The sequence below is a fragment of the Nipponia nippon genome, unplaced genomic scaffold (genome assembly GCF_047370975.1).
Source record: "Nipponia nippon isolate SJK-2023a ecotype South Korea unplaced genomic scaffold, ASM4737097v1 scaffold_15, whole genome shotgun sequence".
Lineage (NCBI taxonomy): Eukaryota > Metazoa > Chordata > Aves > Pelecaniformes > Threskiornithidae > Nipponia > Nipponia nippon.
The window spans coordinates 7430832-7455679 of NW_028262331.1; the positions used below are offsets into that span (position 1 = coordinate 7430832).

Genomic DNA, 24848 nt, shown 5'->3' on the forward strand with positions numbered 1-24848 from the left:
GCTTATTTTGCAAGTTCCTCTAAGATGTCTAATTATTTGTTTGCAATATTATTCTATATTTTTTTAACAATGCTAATGGAAATGTTTAGAAGATATGATTTTTTAAGCTTGTAGTGTGTTTCTGTACAAAGGCATCTTTGACTCCTTACATATTTTGGACATTATTATTGATTCCAGAGTAAGACCTAGGCTGTTAAAGCCTACAGTCATATAGTTTTTATTATTTGTATTCCCAAAGTAGGGAGAAGTCTACACATGAGATAGAATCCCAACATCATGTAAATACACGTAAATAAATGGACTGTCCCAAAGATGTGAGAAATGGCAATAGCCTGTAACACGGTTTGTTACATTTGTATTTTTCTGAATGCTGTAATTGAGCAGAGCAGTTCCCTGTGATTAATTATCTGAGTCAAAGATGCCAAGCTATCAACAAAGTCTTGTTCTGCTTTATTAATTCTGTCTAAACAAGAGCATCCCATTTAGGTCTGTTCAAATGTTAAAGTTTGTTTATTTTTCTATCTATGGAAAGGGAAAAATCACCAGGCAGTGAGGCATTTTTTTTTTTCTTTGAATATTTTAATTTAGAGAGGTGTTCCCCAGCTTCTCTGATGTTGGCCAACCTATGTCCTGAAGTCATATTTCAACTGATTGCTCAGTTAATTAAACTGTCACGTTCTGTTAAAAACTCCAGAACCTGATGTCATTCGTGCTTCCAGTTCAGCTCTCCAGGGTCCACGGCTGAGTGACTAACCGTGGACTGGAGCTTCAGCCCTTCTGCACGTTCCCAAAAGGGGGAGAAAATTTCAGTCCAGGAAAGGTAATTCATGCCAAACATACTTGTAGCTTGAGGTTTCAGCAATTATCTAGAATCTGATGCAAAGATAATTCAATTATCCCAAAGACTTTGACAGGTTCGATGAGATTTTTGGTAAAGGAGCTGCTCTTTGAAAACTAATTGCAACATGGAAGGTCTTCCTCATCGAGCGTGATGGGGGATGCCTACAATTTACCCACCCCAAAATCAGGTTGCCAGCCGGCCAGGTTTCTGACAGCTTCACCTTACTGATGGTACAAATTGTCACTTTGCAGCTGGTAGTGCAGTCTCGGGAGACTGCATGTCCCAGCATGAAAGCGTCCACTCTGCTTGAAGCAGATATGCGTGGCTGAATAAACCTGCTAGAAAACATGCCTGCTTCGACCATGGCTCAGCCAGAGGAGCAACTTCAGTCGGGATCTATGGGCTTGGCAGTAGAAAAAAGATCAGTGTGTAAGGCCAGAAAGAGGGTCCAGAATACAGACTCCCTTGGGAATTTCACCACAAATTGCAACTGAGACAGCCTGGCAGACCAGGACTCTGTAATACATTGCATCCTGCTTCAACCCCAACACATAAATTGAAACCTACAGGTTGATCTGCGAAACAGACCCTTCGACCACACACTGTTACACGGAAACACAGAGAAATCTGTGTGCAGGATACTGGAGGATCAGTATACTGGTTGCATTAGGGCTCTCTTTATACTGCCAGTTATTATGCATGTTTGTAAAGGACTGGGTACAAATTTTTTTGACAGAGGATGTTAATTTAGTGCTCCCTAAATGATTCATCCCATTCTTCCACATTTGCTCACCTTCTGAATATTTTAGTGTATTAGCAGCCTCTTAGGTTATGTGCCAATTAAATAATTCAGTTCATTACGCAAAAAACATATAATAATTCAGTTCATTATCCTCCAGCCAGCCTGTGGGCACATGTACGAAAATGTATCAAAGAGCATCAGTTAACAAAAATAGTATCAAAAGAGAAAATGCAGTTGCTGTAGGGTGTCGATGAGCTGCAACATCCCACCCAAGAGACGGCGTCATCTCAGCCCTGAAGAGATCCCCATATACCTTTTATGCAATTTACAATTTATGAGTCTTAATTAACGAGTGTTTGTAAAGACCTTTGGAACACTTGGATGAAAGATGCTGCAGAAATCTACGTAATGATTATTAATTACATAACTTTCTCATGGCTCAAGCACCGCCGGCAGAACAGTTACATCACAGAGGAATGACACCGCATCGATCCGTCAGGACGTGGAGATGTAAGAGGAAGAGCTGCCGCTGCCTCCTGCGGGGTTTGTTTCAGGACCCTCATGGTATCTTGCTCACTGAGCCCCACGGGACAAGCTCCTTGGGATCAAGCCCAGAAATGTCATGGCATAAAGGAGCTTGAAGAGGAATTGGGCGGAGAGTTACGCATTTGGAAAGCTAATTGCTGTCCACTGGGATGGAGTGCCAAAGCCCACAGGAAAGTGGACATGGTTTGTGTTTCTTCCATGCTGTGCTGGTTTTGGCTGGGGTAGAGTTAATTCTCTCATAGTAGCTAGTGTGAGGCTATGGTCTGGATTTGTGCTGGAAACAGTGCTGATACAGGGATGTTTTCGTTACTGCTGAGCAGGGCTTGCACAGGGTCAAGGCCTTTTCTGCCTCTCACCCACCCCACCAGCGAGCAGGCTGGGGGTGCACAAGGAGCGGGGAGGGGACACGGCTGGGACAGCTGACCCCAGCTGACCCAAGGGATATCCCACACCATATGGCGTCATGCTCAGCATATAAAGCTGGGGAAGAAGAAGGAAGGGGGGACACTCGGAGTGATGGCGTTTGTTTTCCCAAGTAACCATTACGCGTGATGGAGCCCTGCTGTTCTGGAGATGGCTGAAACCTGCCTGCCGACGGGAAGTAGAGAATGAATTCCTTGGTTTGCTTTGCTTGCGTTCGTGGCTTTTGCTTTACCTGTTAGGCTGTCCTTATTTCAACCCATGAGTTTTCTCACTTTTACCCTTCCAGCTCTCTCCCCCATCCCACCGGGGATGTGAGCGAGCGGCTGGGTGGGGCTTGGTTGCCAGCTGGGGTTAAACCACCGCAGATGCTCGCCCTCACTGGACTTCATTGCTCTCAGCTGGTTCTCCAGCATTCACAGCAATTTCAAAGGCATAAGCTTGTATGGTTTGCTGCACGTATCAGGTGTAGCTGTGTGATTTGGGGAGAGCTGCTTTCTGGTGCTGTGCCTCACTTTTCCTCATGCATAAACTAGAATTTATAATAATAGTCTTTATAAAGTGTTTGTAAAGCATTCGTGTCTTATACTTCAGAGACCAACGTATGTGTTATAACTACAAACGTTCTTTAAAGCTGAGAAAAGAGGAGATTTGCCTCGGCCGGATAATTACGAGGATTTTTGTGGCAGGATTCAGGATGCAGACGGAACTGACTTATCAGACGCTCTGCTTTCTAGCACCCGTGCAGCGTCCCCACATCCTGACCAGCGTTATGCCGCCTGGCAGGCTTTTCTGGTAACGCTGCACCGATAACCAGCTCGTTCGTGACGGAATGACAGAGCTGCAGGAAGCCCTGCCACATTTCTGGCACCACATGAACGCACCGACCGGTGCCACCACGCACCTCACGCACGGGGGGGATGGCCTTTCGCCTTTAGGGACCGGGGCCTTGCTCCGACAGGGACCCGTGGCTTGTGGCTGCCTCCATTGGAATTGCGAAGTCCCCACGCCAGTGCTCAGCCCGAGGTGGGGTCTGCCGGGCCGCCACTGCTCTGCCCCAGCCCCCAGGGCCAAAGGGGCCATCTTGGGGCCCGGTCTCAGAGGTCTCCAGGGCACTTCGCACGGCACCTCGGCTCTCGCCAGCCCTGCCATGCCACTCCCTCCTGTCCCTTGCTCGCTGTCGCCCGCGCTCAGGGCAGCCTGTCACCCTTCGCCCACGGGACCTGCCCAAATTGCCGGAGCGTCCCCAAAACGCCTCCTCAAGGCCCTCCTGCCCTCATCCAAGATGGCCGACTGCGCCTCACTCCGCCCGGCGCCCCCTGCCCTGATCAAAGATGGCCGCCCTCCGTGGACACCACCCCACCCCCCCGCCGTGAGCTTCTTGACCTTATCCAAGATGGCCGCCCCGGCTCGCGGATTGGCTGGTTTGCCCGACGCCGGGGCGGCCATGTTGAGTGAGGCGGGGGCCGCGGCCGCATCCCGTCATGCTCGGCGGCCGCCGGCTGCCCGGAAGAGGGAGCGGGGCGGTTGTTGACAACATGGCGGCCGCTGGCGCCTCCGCGGGAGGAAGAGGCGGAGGGAGAGGAGGCGGCGGGCGGAGGAAGGAGTCTCATTCATAGGGAGCCCGGCTCGCTGCCCTCGCCCCCTCCCCCCCCTTCTTCCCCCCTCCCCAGCGGCCGCCTCGCCCCCTCCCCGGCACCATGTCCTTCTTCAGGCGGAAAGGTAGGGGGGCGGCGGGCGGGAGGCCCGGGGCTGAGGGGCGGCTGCCGGCTTCGTCCCCCGCACGGCTCCTGGGCCCCGGCCCTGCCCCTCCGGGGACGGCGACCGGGCCCCGAGAGGAAGCTCGGCCTCTGAGGAGCGGGCTCCCCGCAAACGACGGTCAGTCCCGGCCCCTCCCGGCCCCGGGGCCCTTTTTCTCCCTCAGGGGTCGGGGAGGCGGTCGGGGGGGCCGGGGCTGCGCGGGGGTGTCGGCTGCGGCCTGCCTGCCTGCCGCGGCTCTCGCAGTGACCTCGGGCAGCCACGGCTGAGCGCCGGGCTGCAGCCTCCCTCCTGCCCGGGGCGGCCCCGGGAGCCGCTCCGGCTGCAGCGCTGGCACGGCTTGCGCCCCGTCTGCACGGGGGAACGCAGCCTAGCGACTCGGGAGCGGGTCACTTGGGCGGTTAGGTGGACTGGTGTACAGTGTCTCATACCTCGTGCAATTTTTGAGCCTCTTTAACTCTTTACAGAGGTTTTGGGTGGGGTTTTTTTTGAGTCCCCGTCCCTGGAGGTTAAATACCAATAAAGCCAGGTAGATGTGGTGCTTAGGGACATGGTTTAGCGGTGGACTTGGCAGCGCTGGGTTAACGGTTGGACTTGATGATCTTAAAGGTCTTTTCCAACCTAAACGATTCTATGAGAGACATCATTTCCTAAAAATATAATAGGCTAAGTATGTTAGCGGTAGCAAAAAACCCCAATTGAAAAAGGGACTTCATTGCGTGGAGTTCTTCATAAAAGCCAAAGAAGTCACTGACAATTTATTTTGTAATATGTTTGTTGGTGTTACGGAGCGCAAGCTAAGATTTGAAATTTGGGACTCCTGAAATATTTAAAATAATTCTGTAGCACAAATGGATACGGTTTAAATGTTCTTTGAGAGTGAAATGTTTTGAAGGCGCTTGTGCTACAGCTTGTGATGAAATGTGGTGTGGTGCGCTCTCAATCTGCACGATGTGTGGTTTGAGTGGTTTTTGTTGAAAGCGGCACCTTTTAGGAAGGGCCTCTTGGGAAAGTAGTTCTGTTATCTCGTAATGCTGTAGTTCAAGCAATACAACCAGTGCTTTTCCAGCAGCGGCCGATACGACGCTCTCCTAAAGTATTTCTCAGTTACTAAAGCCCAAAATGTACATCTTGGGAGGCAAGACTGTGAGTTAGGAGGAAAGAACATATTATCTGAGACGATGTTTTTGCTCAACTGGCGCGTCCTGTTGTAAGCTTGCTCAGCCAAAGTTGCAGCATCAAAAATGTCGTTCTTGTGGAGGTTAGTGCGGTAATCCTGGAAGAAATTAGTTTAAAATTCTGTTCATATTAATAGTTCTGAAGATTCTTGAAGTCCACTGAAGGTTTTGCAAATGCCATAATCCTTTTTGGGGTGTAAACATACTAATGTTGACCTGCAGAGTAAAACTTTCATACTGCGTATAAAGTGCTCAAAAATAGCTTCTGCTGCTTTGTTGATGAAGAGAATTGTGGAGCTGATGTTCTGTCCTGATGCGTGATCGTAGGAACAATGCAAGCTTTGGCGAAAACTTTCTCAGGGAGAAAGCAATGAAGCGGCTGGTTGAGTATCTGTTTGTGTTACTTTGATTAAAGGATCTTTGGTCAGAGAAGCCCAGTCAGAACTAAATGCCCAAGAGGGGTGCTGTTAAGGAGAAGCGAGAAGTAGGCTTTCATCTGGGTTGTATATAAAACAATATTGTTTTGTGTTTCTTCATTTTAGATACTGGCTTTTAGAGATGATCTTAAACTGCAGCTGGGAGAAAAGCAACAAATTAAGGCTTATGGTAAAAAGCTGTAGACTAGACACATGCAGTCCAAAACCATATAAAAGCATCAGTGTCTTTGAAGTATTGTTGTTGAGTAAAAATAAAAAAATTTTTTTAAGTTAAAACGTGTAGAAAAGGCTCGAAAATAATAGTGAAATAGTTTTTATATGTGCCTTAAAATAAAGGTCTAGAAAACTGAGGGTGGATAATAGGTTGAGAAATTAAACTGTATCAGTTGGACCAGCAGCTGGGGGGGCTTGAGGACGGATCATGAAATTGTTATTGGTGAAAACAGCCAGACTACATGCCGATTCACTGGGGTTATCTTGGAAATAACGTACGTGGTCCTACCAGCTGGCTGACCTCTGAAGTTATATATTGCTTTTTGTATATATACACGTGTGAACAGTTTAGGTTTGCTTGTTCTTCTGTATTTCAAGATGTGAAATAGAATTCTCAAATCTCACGCGGTCGGCTTGCGTCGGTTTGATGCGTTACTGCTTTGTGAATGGGGTTTGCTACTGGAAATTCTCACAAACTTTTAGTCCTCGGTCATTGTGTGCTGCAGTTACCTCGCTGGCTTCGCACAGACACCAAGTGACACCTGTTTTTGAAGAAAGTGAAAGTAAATTCCTTTAGTGAAACTTCACTCTCTAAAATTTGTTCTTGTCACATATAGGAGTTTTCTTTTGTCCTTTGCTGTTACTTCTTCATTTTGTTCTGCGTGAAGCTGATGGGGACAAAAGCAGCCTGTGTATAAAGAGGTTGGGAACATGAACCAGGAGTTTGTATTACCAGTAATAAGCAGGTAATTAGACAGAGAGGAACTGCGTGGTTGGTCGGAAGGAACAGATGTGTTTAAACTGAAAATAGCTTATGGAGGACTCCTCTGTTGAAACTCGGGCATCATTGCTGACAGTTAGGAATCGGTTTGATGCCTCAACTATTAGAATAATTTTGGAAAAATAAAGGTTTGTAATACTGTTTAGAGGTTGCTTCGTCCCCGTTGTACCTCAGTGTTACTTCAGACACGCAGATTTTTTTTTTTCCAGTGATTTTTCTCCTGCATGTCAGCACGCCCCCAGTTATGTAAAAGCTGGTTATTCTCACTGTTCACAGCTGCATCTGGCAGCTAGAGTTCAGTTTTAAAAGAATCCAGCTCTTTTAACGGGCGCTTAAACCTCTCTGTCAGAGAGAGAATGTGCTAGCTGCTAGCTGAAGTCTTAAATGCTGAGTTGCCAATTCGCAGACCTGCAATGTTTTTACTTCTCGCAGCGAAGGCTGGCAGCACGGCACTGCTGCAGCCACCACTGTGCAGGACAATTATGTAACCAGAGATTGAATATTATTAAAATATTTAAAATACTTAGATCAGAATAGAAAGGTGTTTGTTTTTTTAATCTGCTTGTGTTTTGTGATGTAAATGTTTGATTGTGCTGGGTTACGATTTGTGGTTACGTTTGGAAGGACTCCACAATCGGTGTTCAAAGATGACCTATTTGTAGTAATAATCCCAGCCTGGAGCAGCCGGAGAAGGTTTCAGTAGTAGATCATGTTCTTCAATGTCACCACTTAATTTGTTTCTCCTGCCATCCTGTTTATGTACCCCTTCGGTTTCTTTATTTTTGTTTTAAATGCATTTCCTCGTTCACTTCCTTTAGGAGCTTCCTTTAAAAAATTATTTTAAAGAAATTGCTTTTCCATCACAACTTTTTGTTAACTATTATCTTCCCGTCAGTTGCTTGCCATAGGCTGGATGGTAGTTAAGCCGAATTATTTGTGAGAGAATTAACTATTTGCAGTGTATTTCCGGAACATTTCTGTGGTACGCATCATGGCTGAGGAGTCGTGGGCTGGCTCTGGCTTCGCGGAGCTGGTTCCGTGTACATCTCTCTGGCTGTGTGTGTTTGTCTTGTAAGACGAGGGAGATGTTGGGTTTAGCTGTATGATTTCTAGTTCATAGAGAGCATCTGCCAGTGCCCTGCTCTTAAAACACATCTATCCCATTCTTTCCAGTTCATACTATTTATTAAAGTAACCTTGAATGTGGCCTTGCTTTAATCATATAGACAGCAAGCATCTTTCTCAATGTTCATTTTAACATACTGTATGTCATTAAACTTAATTCACAGATCATAAGGTTTTGCTTTTGAAAATAAACCAGCACAAAAGCTTTGAAAGCCTCTGTCAGTTACTAGATGTGCAGATTTAAATACGAGAGATTAGTTTTAACAAAATGATAGCTTACGTCTGCCTTTGATACTTGCTGAAGGTGGGAATTTTATGTCCATTCCCTGGTAAATGCCATTAGTCACCCAAAATAGCATTAACATTTTCCTTTGTATTTTACAGTGAAAGGCAAAGAACAAGAAAAGACCACAGATGTGAAAGCAATTAAAAGTAAGATCAATATTTATTTTGTCTATAGATTCAGATATCTAATATTATTTGCCATTTTTATTTTAACCAGTGGAATAATTTCCTTATGACTGAGCACAGATGTGACCTATGCATTAAAAACAAAACAAACCCAAAACTTAATTCTGTTTCTGAGTATTTATAGTAACTAATCTTTCCTAGTCATCTTGCTGAATCTGTAAGTACAGAAGGTTATTAAATTATGTCAGACATGAGCTTTAATTCAAAGTGATCATGCAATTCAGTCACCTTGCAAATAGTGGTTATTCCTTATCTACAACAAATTGCTTCTGAAGTTTCTTGCTTACATGTAGCATACTTTGCAGTTTTGAAAATGCAGCTTAACTGTCTAATTTGCAAAAGAGGCTGCTAGTGTCTGGTTTAACTTTGACTGATGGGGCTTGTGAGACTGAAGATCTGAATCTTGGTCAGAATGAGTAGCTGTTCTAATGCTGCTCCACGTGATACAGGAATCTTGCTGCTGAATCTGTTGGGAGAGAAAGAAATTCTTGATGGAAAGGAAGTTTATAAACCGTGGGAAAACAAAGATTATTTATGCTGTCATTTTTTCTTGCAATACTAAAAGGAGATGAGGTAATTTGTGTGACTCTGATCTGTTACTTTTATATCCTCAGACAAAATCCTGTTTCTGTACTTGTTAATGTGTTATCTGGATATCAAGAGAAAATTAAAGGCTTTTTTCACCTTGGTGGTCTGTCTTTCAAATCAAATATAGGAAACAGTACGTTGCATCCATTTAATAGCACACCCCATGATTTCAGTGCAACTACAATCTCCGATGACTATCTGAAAGAGGTTACATTGCCTGTAAATAAAAATAAGTTTGAAAATTTATTGTATTACACATTGTGAGCTGCTGCAAACAGAGCATCTTTCCAGTTTGGCAAGCAGCTACTCTGCGATCTGTATGATTTAGGTTAGCGATGTAGTGCTATCTGGAGGTTTTGGAACAGGTGTTTGATCTTTAGATTAAGTAGAACAATTTTTCCTCAAATGTTCATAATATAAAATTAAATTTGAATCTAATTCACAAAAGCCTAAACCATTATGAGGAATGTGGCTCTGGTTCTACACGAGTAGCCTCCAGCAAGTTTTCCCCAGTTACTGTCATCAGCCAAGCAACTGGCTGCGATCCGTTGGCCTGGGAAAAAATGTGTTTTCTCCATTATCGCTGATATTAAATACCAGAGGCTTTGTAAGAGGCAGCAAGTGGTTTCTTGGTACCAAACACTGCAACTGGAGAAAGACTTTGCCATAGCTTAAACATTTTAACTCTCCTATACTGTTGCTCCTGAGGTATCTGTTACCATGACGTGCAAGTGCGAAATTGTCAGCTTCTGTCACCATGTGTCATAAAATTGTGCATAAAAATAAAGTTATGTGGCATGAAAGTCATCAAAACCAAGTTGCTTGACACCTTGATGAAACACGTTGTTAGGAAGTAGTGTGCTGAGATAGTGTCATCTGACTGCTTTAGGAGTTAGAGGTGTAAGATGTCCCTGCATGACATCGTAATCAAATGCAGTTTCCTGAGAGCTTTTGTAACTGCTATGAGCGTGTTTTGTTTTTTCAGCTTTGTCATCAATTAACAATTAGTTGATGCTTTTTCACTGGCAGAGTCTTGTGTGAGGAAGTTCTTCTTTGTTCTCTTTGGGCTCAAATAGCCAGCTGTGTTCTAAAACAGCTAGAGGAGGTTAAGGCTTATAACCTGGGTTTCATCAGAGATATTTCCTTATTGCTTTTTTCTCTTAAAACCAAACAGAGGCAAAGAAAATACTTTTGAAAAATAGTCTTGTTAAAACTCACAGGTAGCTTTGTAGTTCAGGATTTTGTAACACATTTTAGCCTTCAAAAAGGTATGGAAATGGGTTGGCAAGAACATCGCAACTGAACTGAATTGTTGACAAAGTATTAAGCTGTTATGACAGTGGTTATCAAGGAAGCAGGAAGACTCGGGGATAATATTTCATGTATAAACTTAGACTTGGCATCTTCTGATTAGGTACTGAATAAGGCAAATACAGGTGGGTGGGTACCACTGATCTATCGGAAGTGAGTTTATTCTTGATATAATAAAACTTGTTTATTTCTGTGGTACAATGAGGTTTTTAATAAGATTGACTCTTGCAAACTCTCTGGCATATCTTGGGATGCTTAGCATTGGATCCTGCTTAAAAGAGGTCCTGGGATCCTTGTCCTTTAATCATTCCTCTCTTGATTCCAGCTCCAATACCAGTACATTCCCCTCAAAGAAGCACTAGAAATCATGCCTTGCTGGAGGCTGCAGGACCAAGCCATGTGGCAATTAATGCCATCTCTGCCAACATGGACTCTGTTTCTAGCAGTCGGACAGCTGCCCTTAAGAAGCAGCCAAGTCACATGGAAGCTGCTCATTTTGGAGACTTAGGTAAGGCTTCATCAGCTCTATAATAATGTCAACGTTTCTTTTTATTCTGTGTATATTACTGGTATGCTCACCATCCTTTCGTTTTGAGGCAAGTAGATTAGGTAATTAAAAAAATTGTCTGCTGTTACAGTAGCATCTGTGTTACCCTAGAAGGGTTTTCAATGGGGACAGTCCATTTGCTTGTGAAGAGGTTCCTTTACTTTGTGTACTACCATTATGTTGGAATCGTCTCCTCACCAGTTGCATTGCGGGACATTTTTGTATCAAATACCCATGTCTGTAGTACAATATGGAGTCAATCCCTTGATATTTTTCTTTAGGCAGATCGTGTCTGAATTATCAGGCTCAAGAGACCAAATCAAGCCTTTCAAAGACCCTGGAACAAGTTCTGCAGGACAATGTAGCCCTCCCTTATTTTATCCAGTTTATGGAACTACGTAGAATGGAACACTTGGTTAAGTTTTGGTTAGAGGCTGAAAGCTTCCACTCCACAACATGGTCCCGTATAAGAGCACATAGCCTGAACACAGTTAAGCAGAGTTCGTTGGCAGAGCCAGTGTCACCCTCGAAACAGCAGGAAATTGCGTCGTCTTCTCCAACTGGATTGCTTGAGGAGAGACTGGAGGATTCTAGCACAGTCTGTCTGCTCAGGACCAAGCCAGTGGCTTCGGACAAGAACGACAGAACTAGCGACAGCCAGAACCACGTGCTCTCGGGTCAGGAGAGTGACAATACCAGTGTTCTTTGTCTAAGAAAATCTGAGACAGGGACCCATTCTGTTCCAGCTGATCAGCAAGAATCTTCCAAGCTTACAGTATCAAATAGAAACAGCCCCTCCTCTGCACTAAAAGACTTGTCAGGAAAACTAATGAAAAGTAAGTGTCATGTGTTCCCTTCCTTTAAAAAAAGTGGAGAGATGGGGAATCTCCTAGCTGCTGCTTGCTTTGTGATCTGCCTCAGTTCTCAGGTGTGCTTAGCAAGCATGATGTTGCAAGGAGGAAAATAATTTTGTATATCAGTAATGTTAATTGCTGTATAAGCTAATGGTCAATTTGAGCTATGTATTGTTTGACTGTCTGGTTGTTTAGAAATAAATGTGCTGCTGAAGAGACTTCAAAACCATTACGTACCCTAATAAGCTTAGGTTACTTCTGTTCGTCTTCATTTCTTAATATTACACATGTAGGAACATTGCAATGTCCCGTTCTTCCCTCACCCATCCCACCCCCAACTTAAAAGAATTGCAGAAAATATGGATGATGGGGCTGAGAATTGATAATTAACTTTCCACAGAAGGTAAATATCCTGTATTGCATAAAATGACATAAGTAATGGTTACAAGAGACTTGTAGAGATTTTTGCGTGGAACGTACTGTTTTTGTTCTTGGATTTATTTGATAGAGTTCCTCCCCTTGTAACTGATTTGCTCTCATTTGGAATCCACCTCTTCAGAGGCTACTGGAAGTAAGGATGAAATTCAAATATTTACTTTTGGTAGTAAGCTACATGCGCAGTAACCTGTTTCTCTACTTTGCATCTACTCAGTTCTCCCTCATTTGTGCAAGTCTACAGACAAAAAGGAAACACTCCTTTCTTCATATTGGTTCCTTTTGTTTGCCCAATTGTTTCCTTATGTTGCATCCCTTTCTCTTGCTGTTTGTCTTTCTCATGTAGTTGCTTACCATGTACCTCCACAATACATAACCTCAGCCACAAAGTATCTTAAACAAAATGTACTTCAGTCAGGAAAAGCACCTCTGCTTTCTGACTTGTAAAAAGAATTTGAAAGGACGAGGTCCTTCTTGAGAAATCTGAAAAGTCTGGAGTATAATTTTTTTTTTCTCTCTTCCAGAGCAGTGTCCCAACTCTCCCTTGATGACATGTAAAGCATATGTCTTGTTCTGAGGCATCCCATTTTAAGATTTTGTTTTCCTTTTAATTCCTTTATAATGCAAGTGTTTTATATTCTCTATAATGAGAGCTAGAAATTGGGAACTTCACTGCAGTTCTTGCCGCAAAGGCATTACTTCTGGGACTAAGGTGTGCAGCTGAGTAAGAGGGTGCTAGCTTGTCTGGTGGTAGGGAATTCAGAGCTGCGTTGCTTTATTCCCTCTCACTGGTCAGTCCGTGCTGGGCTTATTGTGACCTGCCTGGAGATAGCAGTCTGTAGCTTGTCAGTAGCACAGTATCGAGTACTGGACTGAAAGCTTCATGGGAAGGAAATTTGTCGCTGACAATTAGATACTTGCTTTTCTGAAGAGCAGGCGATTTATTCGCTCCTTGTTTTAGACCTATGCCAAGGAATTCAAAGTTTGATTCTGTATTTCTTCCTTGTAGGTATAGAACGGGATGCAGTTAGTACTTTTACCAAATATATTTCTCCAGATGCTGCTAAACCAATACCTATTACAGAAGCAATGAGAAATGACATAGTTGGTAAGAATGTATACTGCCTGCTCATTTCAGAGCTTCCTCATTCCCCATAAAAATGTATCTTTAATACCACACACTCAGGTTTCTTTTTATTTTTATGAATTTTAAAGTCAATTGTAAAAAGATAGTAAATCACATTATAAGTATCAGTGGATCTGACCTTTCAGTAGTGCTGTGCAATACCCCCAGAAGAATTTTCAGAGACTTTGCTTAAATTAGTAAAAGAATTCCTGGTGGTTATGGAGGAAATCCAGATTTGATTCTCAATCAAATATTTTAGCCGTAATATTATCATTCGGCTATCTGCAGTGCTTTAAAAGCTCTTTTTGCACCATCAGGACCAGCTGATTCTATGGGATTGGAACTGCAATTTTTCATTAACTAGTCATCACTCATGTCTTTGAGGTTGGTCAGCCAAATGCATGTTAAAATTAACCCGGTCTTTCTTTGCAGCAAAGATTTGTGGGGAAGATGGACAAGTGGATCCTAACTGTTTTGTTACGGCACAGTCAATAGTGTTTAATGCAATGGAACAAGAGTAAGTTGCTTGAATGGTTTGGCTTCTTGTGTCTGTTGTTCTTTTGCAAAAGGTGGTTCTGTTAATGTTTATGGAGGTATAGCCATCTAATCACTTTTTTTGTGCAGTCTTCTGTACTAGAAACTGCTCGGATCTCTTCCTCCAAATCCATTCTTGTAATCACTCACTGAAGTTGTACATGCATGCTGTTATTACATGCTTTATATCTTTCTTGTGTCATTTGTAAACCTGCGCTGTTTCTTACTTGTTTTGCTTTTATCCAACTAAAAGTGTAAGACTTCTGGGGCAAGAACTGATTGATTCATAAGGTGCCTTGAATGCTGTTGACTCTTAATAACTAATTGTTATTCTGTCTGTGTGCAGGCACTTTAGTGAATTTTTGAGAAGTCATCATTTCTGTAAATATCAGATTGAGGTGCTGACTAGCGGGACTGTTTATCTGGCTGACATACTTTTCTGTGAATCAGCCCTGTTCTATTTCTCTGAGGTGAGTGTTAGGTTTTGGGTTTGCTTTTTTGGTTCCTTTCTATGAAATGGAAAAAAATATTCATCCCCAATGGCTCTAATAAAGACACCTCAAATATAATAAAAAAGATGTGTGTCTTTTTCTGGGAGAAAATACATTAAACGGTTTCCTGCCCATGTGTAGAACTATTTCAGATGTTCAAACCTGTACGCTATATTGTAGAATGAGTGTTCGTGCATATTTTCTCCAGTTAGTGAGAGCTTCTAAGTGTCTCTTTGCTTTGTAGAAGCTTTGACATAGTCATCTTAATCTTGCCAAATGCAGTAGTGACTCTGAAAGCCTTAAGCATTCTCACAATAACAAATAATTCACTAGCTTTACATAGAGAGGATACCAGATTGGAATGTGGTAGGTTAGATGTATGATTTTGCAGTGGTGGGGTCCTATACCTTTAGGGAATCATCTGTTAGTAGTAAAATACTTGTTCTGGTACTCTGACAAGCCAGTGTTGTTTGAAACAGCAAGCTGGGAAGCTGAGACAATATGCTGAGTTCAATGGAAACTAAGCGTAGCATGAAAATAGTGTTTCCTCTCTTTGGTGTGATACAAATAAATAGTTGCTTGGAAACTAAATGTGGAAATCCATACAGAAAAGAAATGTCACAAGTTCTTTTTTTCTTTTTTTTTTTTAAACAAACTAGATCTGTCTGCAACACTATCTGAAAATTCAGTATATTTATATGCCCTGGTGACAATTTTGCATCATTAATATATGGACTATGTTTCTTGTTTTTAAATGGAAAGGAGCAGGTTTGTCTATGCTTATTAAAACATTCTTGCTAAAACTTCTTTAATTTCTCCTCTTTTTCTTAATTTGCCTTCCAGTACATGGAGAAGGAAGATGCAGTTAACGTATTGCAGTTCTGGTTGGCAGCAGATAACTTCCAGTCTCAACTTGCTGCCAAAAAAGGCCAGTATGATGGGCAAGAAGCACAGAATGATGCCATGATTTTATATGACAAGTGAGGGAGTTCAACAATTATTTGTTTCTGAAGCTCTAATCTTGTACTTGTAGTTGTGTTGCGCTGTGCAAAAGGAATTTTTCATTTTCAAACCATAAGTGTGCAGCCTTGCACTGTTATGCTGAAATGCTTTTTATGAAGGTGGCCTTCGATGTCTATGCAGACAAGAACTTTTAAAAGTTGTCTTTATACATGAGGAGAAAATCCTTATAACTCCATTCTTAAACACAATTCAGAATTTTCAGGACTTGATTGCTTGAGTTAATGTTTGGTCGTGAAATATCAAAGCCAATTGGTTGCCATTTGAAAACATAAAGGATTTAAACCTAATAGCAGATGCATTGCTGTAGAGAAACGTTAAGGTTCAGATACTGTTATTATCCATTTAAAGCAGGCTGTAGGAGCTGTTATCACACATAGGAAAAGCCAAACAGTGCTTGTTCTTAGTATTTCAAAATACTTTCCTTTTTTGAAGGAAGCAACCAGATACCTTTTAATATCAGACTTGCACTCTCAGAAGTGCAACTTCTTTCCTTTATTTTGTGCTTCACCTTAGCAGTAATGCAACTGGAAGACAGACATCAAAACTGCTTCCAGAAGAAGTTTGTTCTTAAGCTTAAGTGTGAGACTCACTGCCAGAAGCTTGTTGATTTACTGCCCTCATAGGAAATACGAATTGGAGAGGAAGCAAACAATTCACTCTGACTTTTGTCAGTTATCCCCCCACTTCATCCACAAGCTCAGTTTTCAGTGATGCAATTAGTAGAGCAAATGCTGCTTCAGAGTTCTGGGTGATTCCTGCTTCCCTCCTACAAAGCTGTCTGTGTAAGATCCTGCTCGCCAGTAGTCACATAGTGCTCGGTTTCTTTTATCTGTATCTTCAGGGCAAGGCTTTATCAAAAATACTTCTGTGAATTGGGGATTTTTTTTTTTTCCCCTATACTTAGTGAGGATCAGTTTTATGGACGTTTTTGAAGCCAGCACCATCTAGTGGCTGCAGATTAACGGTCTTTGGTGGAAAGGGTGGGTACTACCCACCTGCAAAGTTTTGCAAATCCTTTTGTGTTGTCTTCTTCCCCTGTCCGGTGCTGCAGGTACTTCTCCCTTCAAGCCACGCATCCTCTTGGGTTTGATGACTCGGTGAGGTTAGAGATTGAATCCAACATCTGCAGGGAAGGTGGTCCTCTCCCTAACTGTTTCACTACTCCCTTACGGCAGGCGTGGACTACCATGGAGACGGTGAGATACCTTCTTCAGAACGGTTTTGACAGTTCGTAAAGATGATGTGGAAATTCTGCAGTGTGTCAAGTGCCTCCTTCAGCATCTCTGATTTGTCTTGTTTTACTGACTTCCTGTTTACCTGGGTAATAGAACAGCTTTAGTAAAATTCGCTAGACTATTTTCCTCAGCCTGATTTGAAAAGATACCACCCACTGGCTTCTGTTAATTCTCTGGGAAGTGTTTGTCTTGGGTGATTATTGCATTTTAATGGAAGTAACAGAATTTCCTCCCATGTGAATTGCTATCAACAGCTTATTACAGATCTTTAGAAAATTTTCCTTCCTGCTGGTAGCAGTTGTTTGCAAGTCTAATACCAGTGGTGTGGCTAATAGGGATACCTGCATACTAGAGATCAGTGATTTGATTCTGGAGCTGCAGGTGATTTCTGAACAGCATAGCAAAATAACTGTAAGCCTGTTGGGTTGTCAGGCTTTTCGGGGGGGGGGGGGGGGGGGGAGGGAAATCTGAACTTCAGTTCCGGTTACTGGAGGATTTGGTTAATACGCAGTTCATTTTGCAGTAGGATTCAAACTTAAAGCAATGCAATTGCTAATCCGGAATAATTCCATGTTGTGGACACTTCTGCTTGTGTACCATCTACCCAAGGACCGAGGTGTTTGTGTGTCCCTTCTGTTCTCCAAACGATCTACAGTAATTGTGCAGACCAGCCTTGATTAAAGAGGACTCTTCCTTCTGTCTCTCAGGTTTTTTTACCTGGGTTCTTGTCCAGCAACCTTTACTACAAATACTTGAATGATCTCATCCATTCAGTACGAGGAGATGAATTTCCAGGAGGGAATATTGCACTGAGTATTCATGGCCTCAGTAGCTCTCCCGATAGTGATTCTATAGGGGGTCCGGATGGCTCTGCCTCTCAGGTATGAGGTTCTTGGTTTGACTTTGTTATAGGAAATGCTGCAATCACTTTCCTCTATCAATATCAAAGTTCCTGTGCTGTAAGGAAACATCTTGTCATTTGAAGCTTCCCATTCCACTTCAATATTAAAGCCTGTGTTATATTAAGATGTGTGTAGTCTACCTGCTGCTAAGTTGAAACAGAGTATTGGCATGGAAGGTCAGCTGTAGTACTTGTTGTACTGAGTCTTGTACTGCTTTTAGTTCTTTGCATCAAAGTTACGTTTTTATTAAGCTGTTAATGTTCGCTGCAGATTGTTTCATGGTGCCGTAACAGCTAAGAATACTTTTTACTAGAAATAACATTAAACTTTAGGAAAATATTGACACTTATGAATATGCTATAGAATAATGCAAGTTTTGTGTGCTCAGTTCTGTTAAAGTGCCAGATCTTCTGTCCTGAAGAATCCACTCAGTTCTAGGGTTTAAGGCATCTATTGACTCATGCACAGAGCAATGACAGTTCACATCTGACCAGGTGGTGTTCACTAGTTTGTCTCAGCAGACTTTTCCCTGCTGTCGTCCTCAAGCTAGCTAGTACTGCTGGTCTTGATAGAAAATGGCCAGGCTCCCAACCTTTCCAAAACAGAGCTCTTGACACTGTGTTACCACCGAGATGCTCTGAGCTGGGGGTGATACCTGCATTTTGTTTGCATGTATGTAGTTTGATGTAAAGCTGTGCATAAAAAAAAGCCCATTTCTGGGTAAGGCATTGTAACTGTTTGTTAAGCATGATTAGAGCTATGTGGCTGCTTCTTCGCTGCACTGTGTAGAAACGAGAATGTGACTGGGCTCCTTTGGCTCTGTTACCCTTCCAGAGTCACTGAGAAATGTCCACTGTGTGTTTGCTTTGCACGGTGCCCTGGTTGCGGGCCAGCATCTTTCTTTTTTTATTGCCTTTTGTGGTGCCGCTTTGAGAGCTGTGTTCCTGTGTGGGCCTAGCCTCAGAAACGAGCGTGGAGCTTGTTGCACTCTGAAACCATCCCAATAACATCAGAGATGTGTTTTTAACCAAGAGTTGTCTATTCAAAAAATTGTAGCTTTGCTTAATTCAGATGTGAAAGAAGAGAGGATAAGCAGATTCTAGCTTATCTGTAACCAGGTCAGCTTGCAAACTGCAAGCCCAGCTGAGAACAAAAGCTAAGCTGGAACTGCTTTTGCTGAATTGCTTTTATTGAATGCTGCAGTGCTACCATGGGTTTTAAATCCAGTATCTAGACCAGCATCACTGATGTACTGTGTTTCAGGCAACTTGGAAGCTGCACTACCTGCTTGTAATATTTTTAAACCTCCTAGTTTGCAAGGAGGGAGTATTCCTCTCTGGTTGCAAAGTGGGGAATAAAATCTGTGTTCTCACCATCTTGAAATATCCTGCTGCCTGATAACCTGAGCAGGAGAAACTGCTGGTAATTGGCTTGCTTGGACAATTTGGGAATGAAGTGCTGCATTTTGTGGTGTGCATTCCTACTTATCTGAAGAGGAGAATCTCTGGGTCTCTGCATATTTTTGCATAAAGAACAGCGCTTATGCAGAGCAGCAGGAAGGGAGTTTGCAAGGCAGCTGCCATAAACGTTTGTTCTGTGTTAAGGTGCTAATAGATTGCTGTGCATTTGTGCTCTCACTGCCATTGCTCTAATGTTTCCTTGGCTTTTTTCATAATCTTTTATAAATACTCCAGGCCAAAAAGATAAACATCTGTTCTGTGTGTATGGGGGAAGCACAGTGTGTTTGGGAATTGCTTACAAAGTGCATGAGAGGGATGAGTGAAGCTGCTGCAGCTTTTGAGATAGTTCAGTGTTATGTACTCACAAACAAATAATTTGCATGTGCACACAGATCTGTTCAGTTGATAATGCTTAGGCAGCAGTCCTTACACGTACGTATGCTGACCTATACATTGTGTCTTTGGCTCTCTTCATGTAACTTTATCATTCTCTGTTTAAAAACGATGTCATACCGAGTTAGGAGTTTATCGCTGTGTAGGTGCTCTCTAATTCTTTTATGCTTGCTTAGAGACTTTATGGAGGTTTATCTAAGTGTAAAAGCACCAAAATTACAGTTTTGTTAAGAAGCTATTAGTTGTCTGCATTGGGCACTAATACTTAGAATTTTTATTTGTAGTCCAATGTCAAAAAGGCTAATGTTAAAATCCTGAAAAATTTTGATGAAGCAATAATTGTAGATGCTGCAAGTCTGGATCCAGAATCTTTGTATCAACGAGCATATGCAGGGTAAGGTTCATTCAGTGTATCTCATTCTTTCTAGTTATGTGTTTCACCTCTGTTTCATTTTTGCTGTGTCCTCCTGCATGGAGAGTATGCATAAATGCAAGATGTTGCAATCTTAGTACATGTCGTAATGCTTGGAAGTAAATTTATTTCAATAGTGTGATTTAACACCAATGTCATTGTGAATGTTTCTCTGACCAGAATGGCAGCCAGAAAAATATTTCCAATTGGTTTTTGTCTTTCTCCTAGTTATTATTCCACTTTGACTCCAAAAGACAGGTATTTGGGATTGGAACGGAAAAGAATAAGCTCAGGTGCCTTTGATATTGTAATGTGCAACTTCAGTTTCTCCCTACCCCCATGGGAGAGACGGGCTTATACTTCATTTCTTCAGCAGATTGCACAGCTATTCTTCTGTTTCTTAAGTTGCTCTTTGTTATAAAGCTCTTCTGCTCTGTGGATCTCGTACAGAAATTCTTTGTTTCTATAGCTACCTTGCTTTTCTATTGCATACCAGTCTTCTGTCCTTTTAGGGAGAAAACAGTTTACAGTACCTAATGACATGTTTTTATGATAGCGTAGAGCACTTGCTAGCACTGCCTGTTGCTATTACATGATTGAGTCATTGAAGCATTTGCCTGCTTCTAGTTTCTAGAAGGATTTTTAAGATACACTTCAAATTCAGATGCATGAGAAGAGCAGGAGATTTTTTCCCAATGTACCAATTTTAGGTGGAAGAGGTGGTAGTGGGTAAAATGCCAGTCTTCCAACACGAGAGTCTTTATTGTGGTAGCTTTTTTGTTTTCCTGACTGGTAGCTTTCTATAATGCTGAAGTTCTCTTGGTAACCCGTGTGGTTCTTTTACTCCTTCTTTCTTCAGGAGGATGACGTTTGGGCGAGTCAGTGACCTGGGACAGTTTATCAGAGAATCTGAACCAGAGCCTGATGTCAAAAAATCAAAAGGTTTGCTTTCCTCTTTCTCTCCATTTCTGTAAACATCTGCAGAACTGCTCTCTTCCTTACTGCAGTCAAGATAAGCAAGATTCTTGACACTTTCCAGATCTGTTTTAAGCCGAATAGAGATGCTTAGGGGAGCATGAGCAGCCTGTGGGAGTTGGAGCTGTCGATGGAACCTGGCAGGGATGAAAGCCGCTAGCAGCTGAGCTGATCATCAAACCTCAGAGATTTGGTCTTGAGATGAAAAAGAACTTCAGCTCTCCACATGCTTCCCACCCAGTTTAGGATCTGCTGTTTTTCAGCCCTGGTAAAGAGGAATGGTTCGGGCTCAGTGTCCAGTGAACCACAGCTCCACGTAATCCCTTGTCGTTCATGCCACTCGTCTGTGTTCTCTAATGCCAGCAGTGCAAACCCTTCAGAAGGATGGAAGGAATTGAGCTTTGAGAGAGGTGTGCCACAGAGTTTGCTAATGTACCTTGCTTGCTATTTTTTATCTCAACTAGGGTCCATGTTTTCACAAGCAATGAAGAAATGGGTTCAAGGAAACACAGATGAGGTGTGTCCTCTTTTATGTTGCTCTTGTGACTTACTTTATGGTGTAGATCAGGGAAATGAAGTATTGAAGTTCTTAATCCTGGCTGTTTCTCTGAGTATCTTTCTGATGCACCAACAAGAACCGTCAGACTCTGTGTGCCACATATAATTTGATTGTGTGTGAAACTAGTTTGATTTTTGCTACTGCTTGCTGGTTTAACTAATATAATGGTTAATTGTGTGCTTGCAGTCAAGGTTTTTCTTGTTATGGTGTAAATAAGGTACATCTACAATTAGGAGTGGAGGTACTGTTGTTCTTTGCTTTTTACTGTGAAGTGACAGCTGTACATAGATTACAGGCTGCATTTTTCCCCCTCGGAGGGGCTTGGACAAGTCCCCAACAGATAGGTCTAAAAACTTGACTAACTCTCTTGGAAATGGCATGAAGCCATAAATATTCCTGATAATTGAAGTTAATGCTGTACTTGGAAACCAGGTGCATTTCCATCAAGGGAGGATACGTTTACTACAAGTCATTGAGTTGTGAAGGTTAACTGCGTCTCCAAGGTTGAGCATGTGAATTATGCTGAGAGGACTGTATTTTTATTTTAAGAACTTGAAGCTATCTGTGCTTTGGGATGTTTTTTCTATGGCAGGCTCAAGAAGAGATGGCTTGGAGGATAGCAAAGATGATAGTCAATGATGTCATGCAGCAGGCGCAATGTGAACAGCCTTTGGAGAAGGTTACGAAGGTAAGGGGGTGGGAAGGATGCCTGTCTTTATCGGGCTTAAGCCAGCCTATGGGAGGAGCAGAGCTCTTGCTTGCCTTCCTAGTGCGTCTGAAACCCGCGCTGGTAAATGTTCAAACTGGCATAGCACGATGTGAAGAAACAAAGGTTGGAAGTGTTTCCGACTATGTATGATGTTGTAGGAATTCCTTAACAGACACCTGTAGTGGTTCCCTGTGCAAGTGTTCAAATTCTTTGTTCATTTCGAGTCTTTACAAATTAGTTAAAAGGGTGATTTGTGTTGCAGGATCAATACTGTAATTCCTTATTTGAGTTCACACTTGCTGTTTCATGTTAATGAATACTGGTATATTTGCCTCAAGTGCCAGTAAAACTCAACAGCTGGAAAGTTGTCGTTGGGTGGCTGATTTACACAGCGCCGTGTCTACACAAAAAAGACACGCAGCCCTGTCCGTAGGCTGGTGGTTTAGTGTTGTGTATTGTTGTTTAGCGACTTTGTTGTTGTACAAGTCCACATGTTCTCTGCTAAAAACAAAACAAACCACCACCAAAAAAACCAGTTCTGATGCAACAGTTAGATTCTGTGAAATAATGATGACAGCAGTTTACCAAGTTAATATCTGGTACTTCTGGCTTTCAGGCTTCTGGCTGTTTTAAAATGAACTTGCACTTTTTTTAATTATTGGAGGTAAACATTTGCCAAAGCCCAGTTACTAGACGCAAATGGATGGATCCATAGTTTCACTATGTGACTGTTTTCTTTTTAATAGAGCAGTTACAGTTAAATTACTTGTATAATGATTTCACTTAATAGCATGACTGCGAATGATATAATTCCAGTCTGGCTAGACGAAAAGGTCTCTCAGCACAGTATTTAGAAATATCAAGTGGCTGCAGATGTTCTCGACTCAATTAAGCAAATATGGTTACAGTAATCGGAAGGTTGAGTGTGTTGTCGGATTAGGTTGTTTTTTTTTTTTTCTCCCAAACTCATAAGCATACCTGGCTTCCACATTTTTAAACATAAAATGTCTTTCCATTGAGCAATTGCCTTGTATGTTTTAGGGTAAAATGAACTCTAACCCTGTTCTTCCTTTTCCAGCTATGATTTTAGAAACGTCGGAATGGGAAATCTGGTTTTTTGCTTCAGGAATGAGTGAACTTTCCCTTTTGGTGGATTCTTTAACACAGCCAATAAAAACAAAGCACTGTTACTCCAACCGCCAAAATCTCCCTCGTTTATAAGGAAGAATTAAAAAGAAGCAATCCTGTACCTCCACTGTAGAGCGTGAAGAAACACTTTTTCCTGTTGTATGTGGCATTCACAATAATGATGGTTTTTAAAGAGATGAAGACGCAGTATATGAATGTGTCGCTGAGAAACTATGATCAACTTCACAACTACTTGACCCTGTCTCAGAAAGACTTTTAAGCAAACTACCTGGAATGGGACACAAGCCACAACAAAGAGGGGAAGGTTTTGCTGTAGTTTCTAGTTCTACTACTTGTAATTTTTAAACACATAATTGGAAAGGCCATGGGTGCATCCTCGACATTGGCCATTGGAGAAGTGAACCTGAAACGGTGAATTCATTGGCAGTGAATGACCTAAAAAGTTCTAAGTTTCATTTTTCCTTACTTGAAATAGATGCGTATTCAACTGTAAGATAAATGTATTTTACTTCATAACTACGTTAACTTTGAAGGCAGCATAGAATGATCAGGAGTGAAGCCTGGACAGTGTAACTCTTCCTTGTCGAGCTCTGACACCTGCATACACAAACAATCCCCCGCTTCCAACCCAGAGCAGACTTGAAAGCCAGTCTTGCACTTGTGCAACCCTCTGCTCCCGAGCCACGGCTCCGAATGCAGCCCATGTTTTGAGGAGATTGTACCCTGTAGACTGCTCCGTTTTCTTTCCTCTCCGCCCCACGAGCAAGGAAAAAAGTAATTGCTGCCATTCTCCATAGCTTGTTGTCCTCCAGCCACCACAGTATCTAATTCCAGATGTTCAGTTTACAAAGAAAAACAATTTTTAATGACCTCTGGCCTTCTCCCTGACATTGTCAACACTTGCAAATTGCAAAACCTTTAGTTTAAGTAAAAAGGCCACCGTGTTGCACAGCACCTCTCTTTTTTTTTTTCCCAGTGAATTGATTTTGCAGGGTATCGAAAGTACTCAGTGTCTCACCGTTATGTTATTGCTGCATTTTTAGTATAAAACACTTCTATTTTGGGTTTTTTGTTTTACTCTTATGATTGCTTTTTTCCTCAAACTTGTGCAAAAAAATCACTTTGTGAAGAACTCAAATCATCTCCAGTGTTCAGAATATCTTGATTGACTAGCAAGTGTTATTCTGTTGCAATATTTGATTGTATAGAGACACACTGTATTGTCTTTAAAAAAGCAAAAAAGGCTGTGTATAGGTTTTTGGTACTATGTACCACCTCTTATTTCTCTCATGCCCAAGTATTCATGTACTTAAAATATACTATATTTAATTGTGTTTTGATTTAAAATATATAAATATTAAAATTTGTGTCAATTTTCTGTTTTGATGGGATTTGACTTCACATGTTTGTCTTTTGTTTTTTGGTTTTTGTTTCTTTTTTTTTTTTTTTTTAAATGTGAGTCTTAGGGGTTTATAAAAGAAACAAACCCCTGAACAGTTTGTCCTTGGTACATTTACACATGCTTATTAATATTTAATGGATGATGTTAATGGCAGTGTGGTGAAATAAGTATAATTTCTATTTAAATACTGAATAAGAAGGTGTTTTGATCACAGGACACATCAGAGGTTGG

The 24848-nt window shown here is 42.0% G+C and overlaps 1 protein-coding gene across 12 annotated transcripts; it reads left to right on the forward strand.

Moving 5' to 3' along the window:
• The first annotated feature begins 4033 nt into the window (after positions 1-4033).
• AKAP10 (A-kinase anchoring protein 10) lies at positions 4034-24616 on the forward strand. Of its 12 annotated transcripts, none has more exons than XR_015703415.1 (15): positions 4035-4427; positions 8426-8473; positions 10737-10919; positions 11240-11794; positions 13257-13355; positions 13806-13890; positions 14254-14377; positions 15242-15378; positions 16473-16617; positions 17364-17537; positions 19696-19805; positions 20683-20765; positions 20863-21208; positions 21950-22045; positions 23145-24616. XR_015703415.1 is itself a non-coding variant. In XM_087751474.1 (15 exons), the coding sequence occupies exons 1-15, from the start codon at positions 4250-4252 to the stop codon at positions 23148-23150; spliced, it is 2076 nt and encodes a 691-aa protein (XP_087607600.1). In that variant the 5' UTR covers positions 4036-4249; the 3' UTR covers positions 23151-24616. The 12 variants fall into 12 exon arrangements, 7 of the variants coding, with proteins under 7 accessions (XP_087607606.1, XP_087607602.1, XP_087607601.1 ...); XM_087751474.1 differs by lacking the exon at positions 20863-21208 and adding an exon at positions 21263-21315 and having other exon boundaries at positions 4036-4427; XM_087751477.1 differs by lacking the exon at positions 20863-21208 and adding an exon at positions 21263-21315 and having other exon boundaries at positions 4036-4271.
• Positions 24617-24848: the final 232 nt, after the last annotated feature.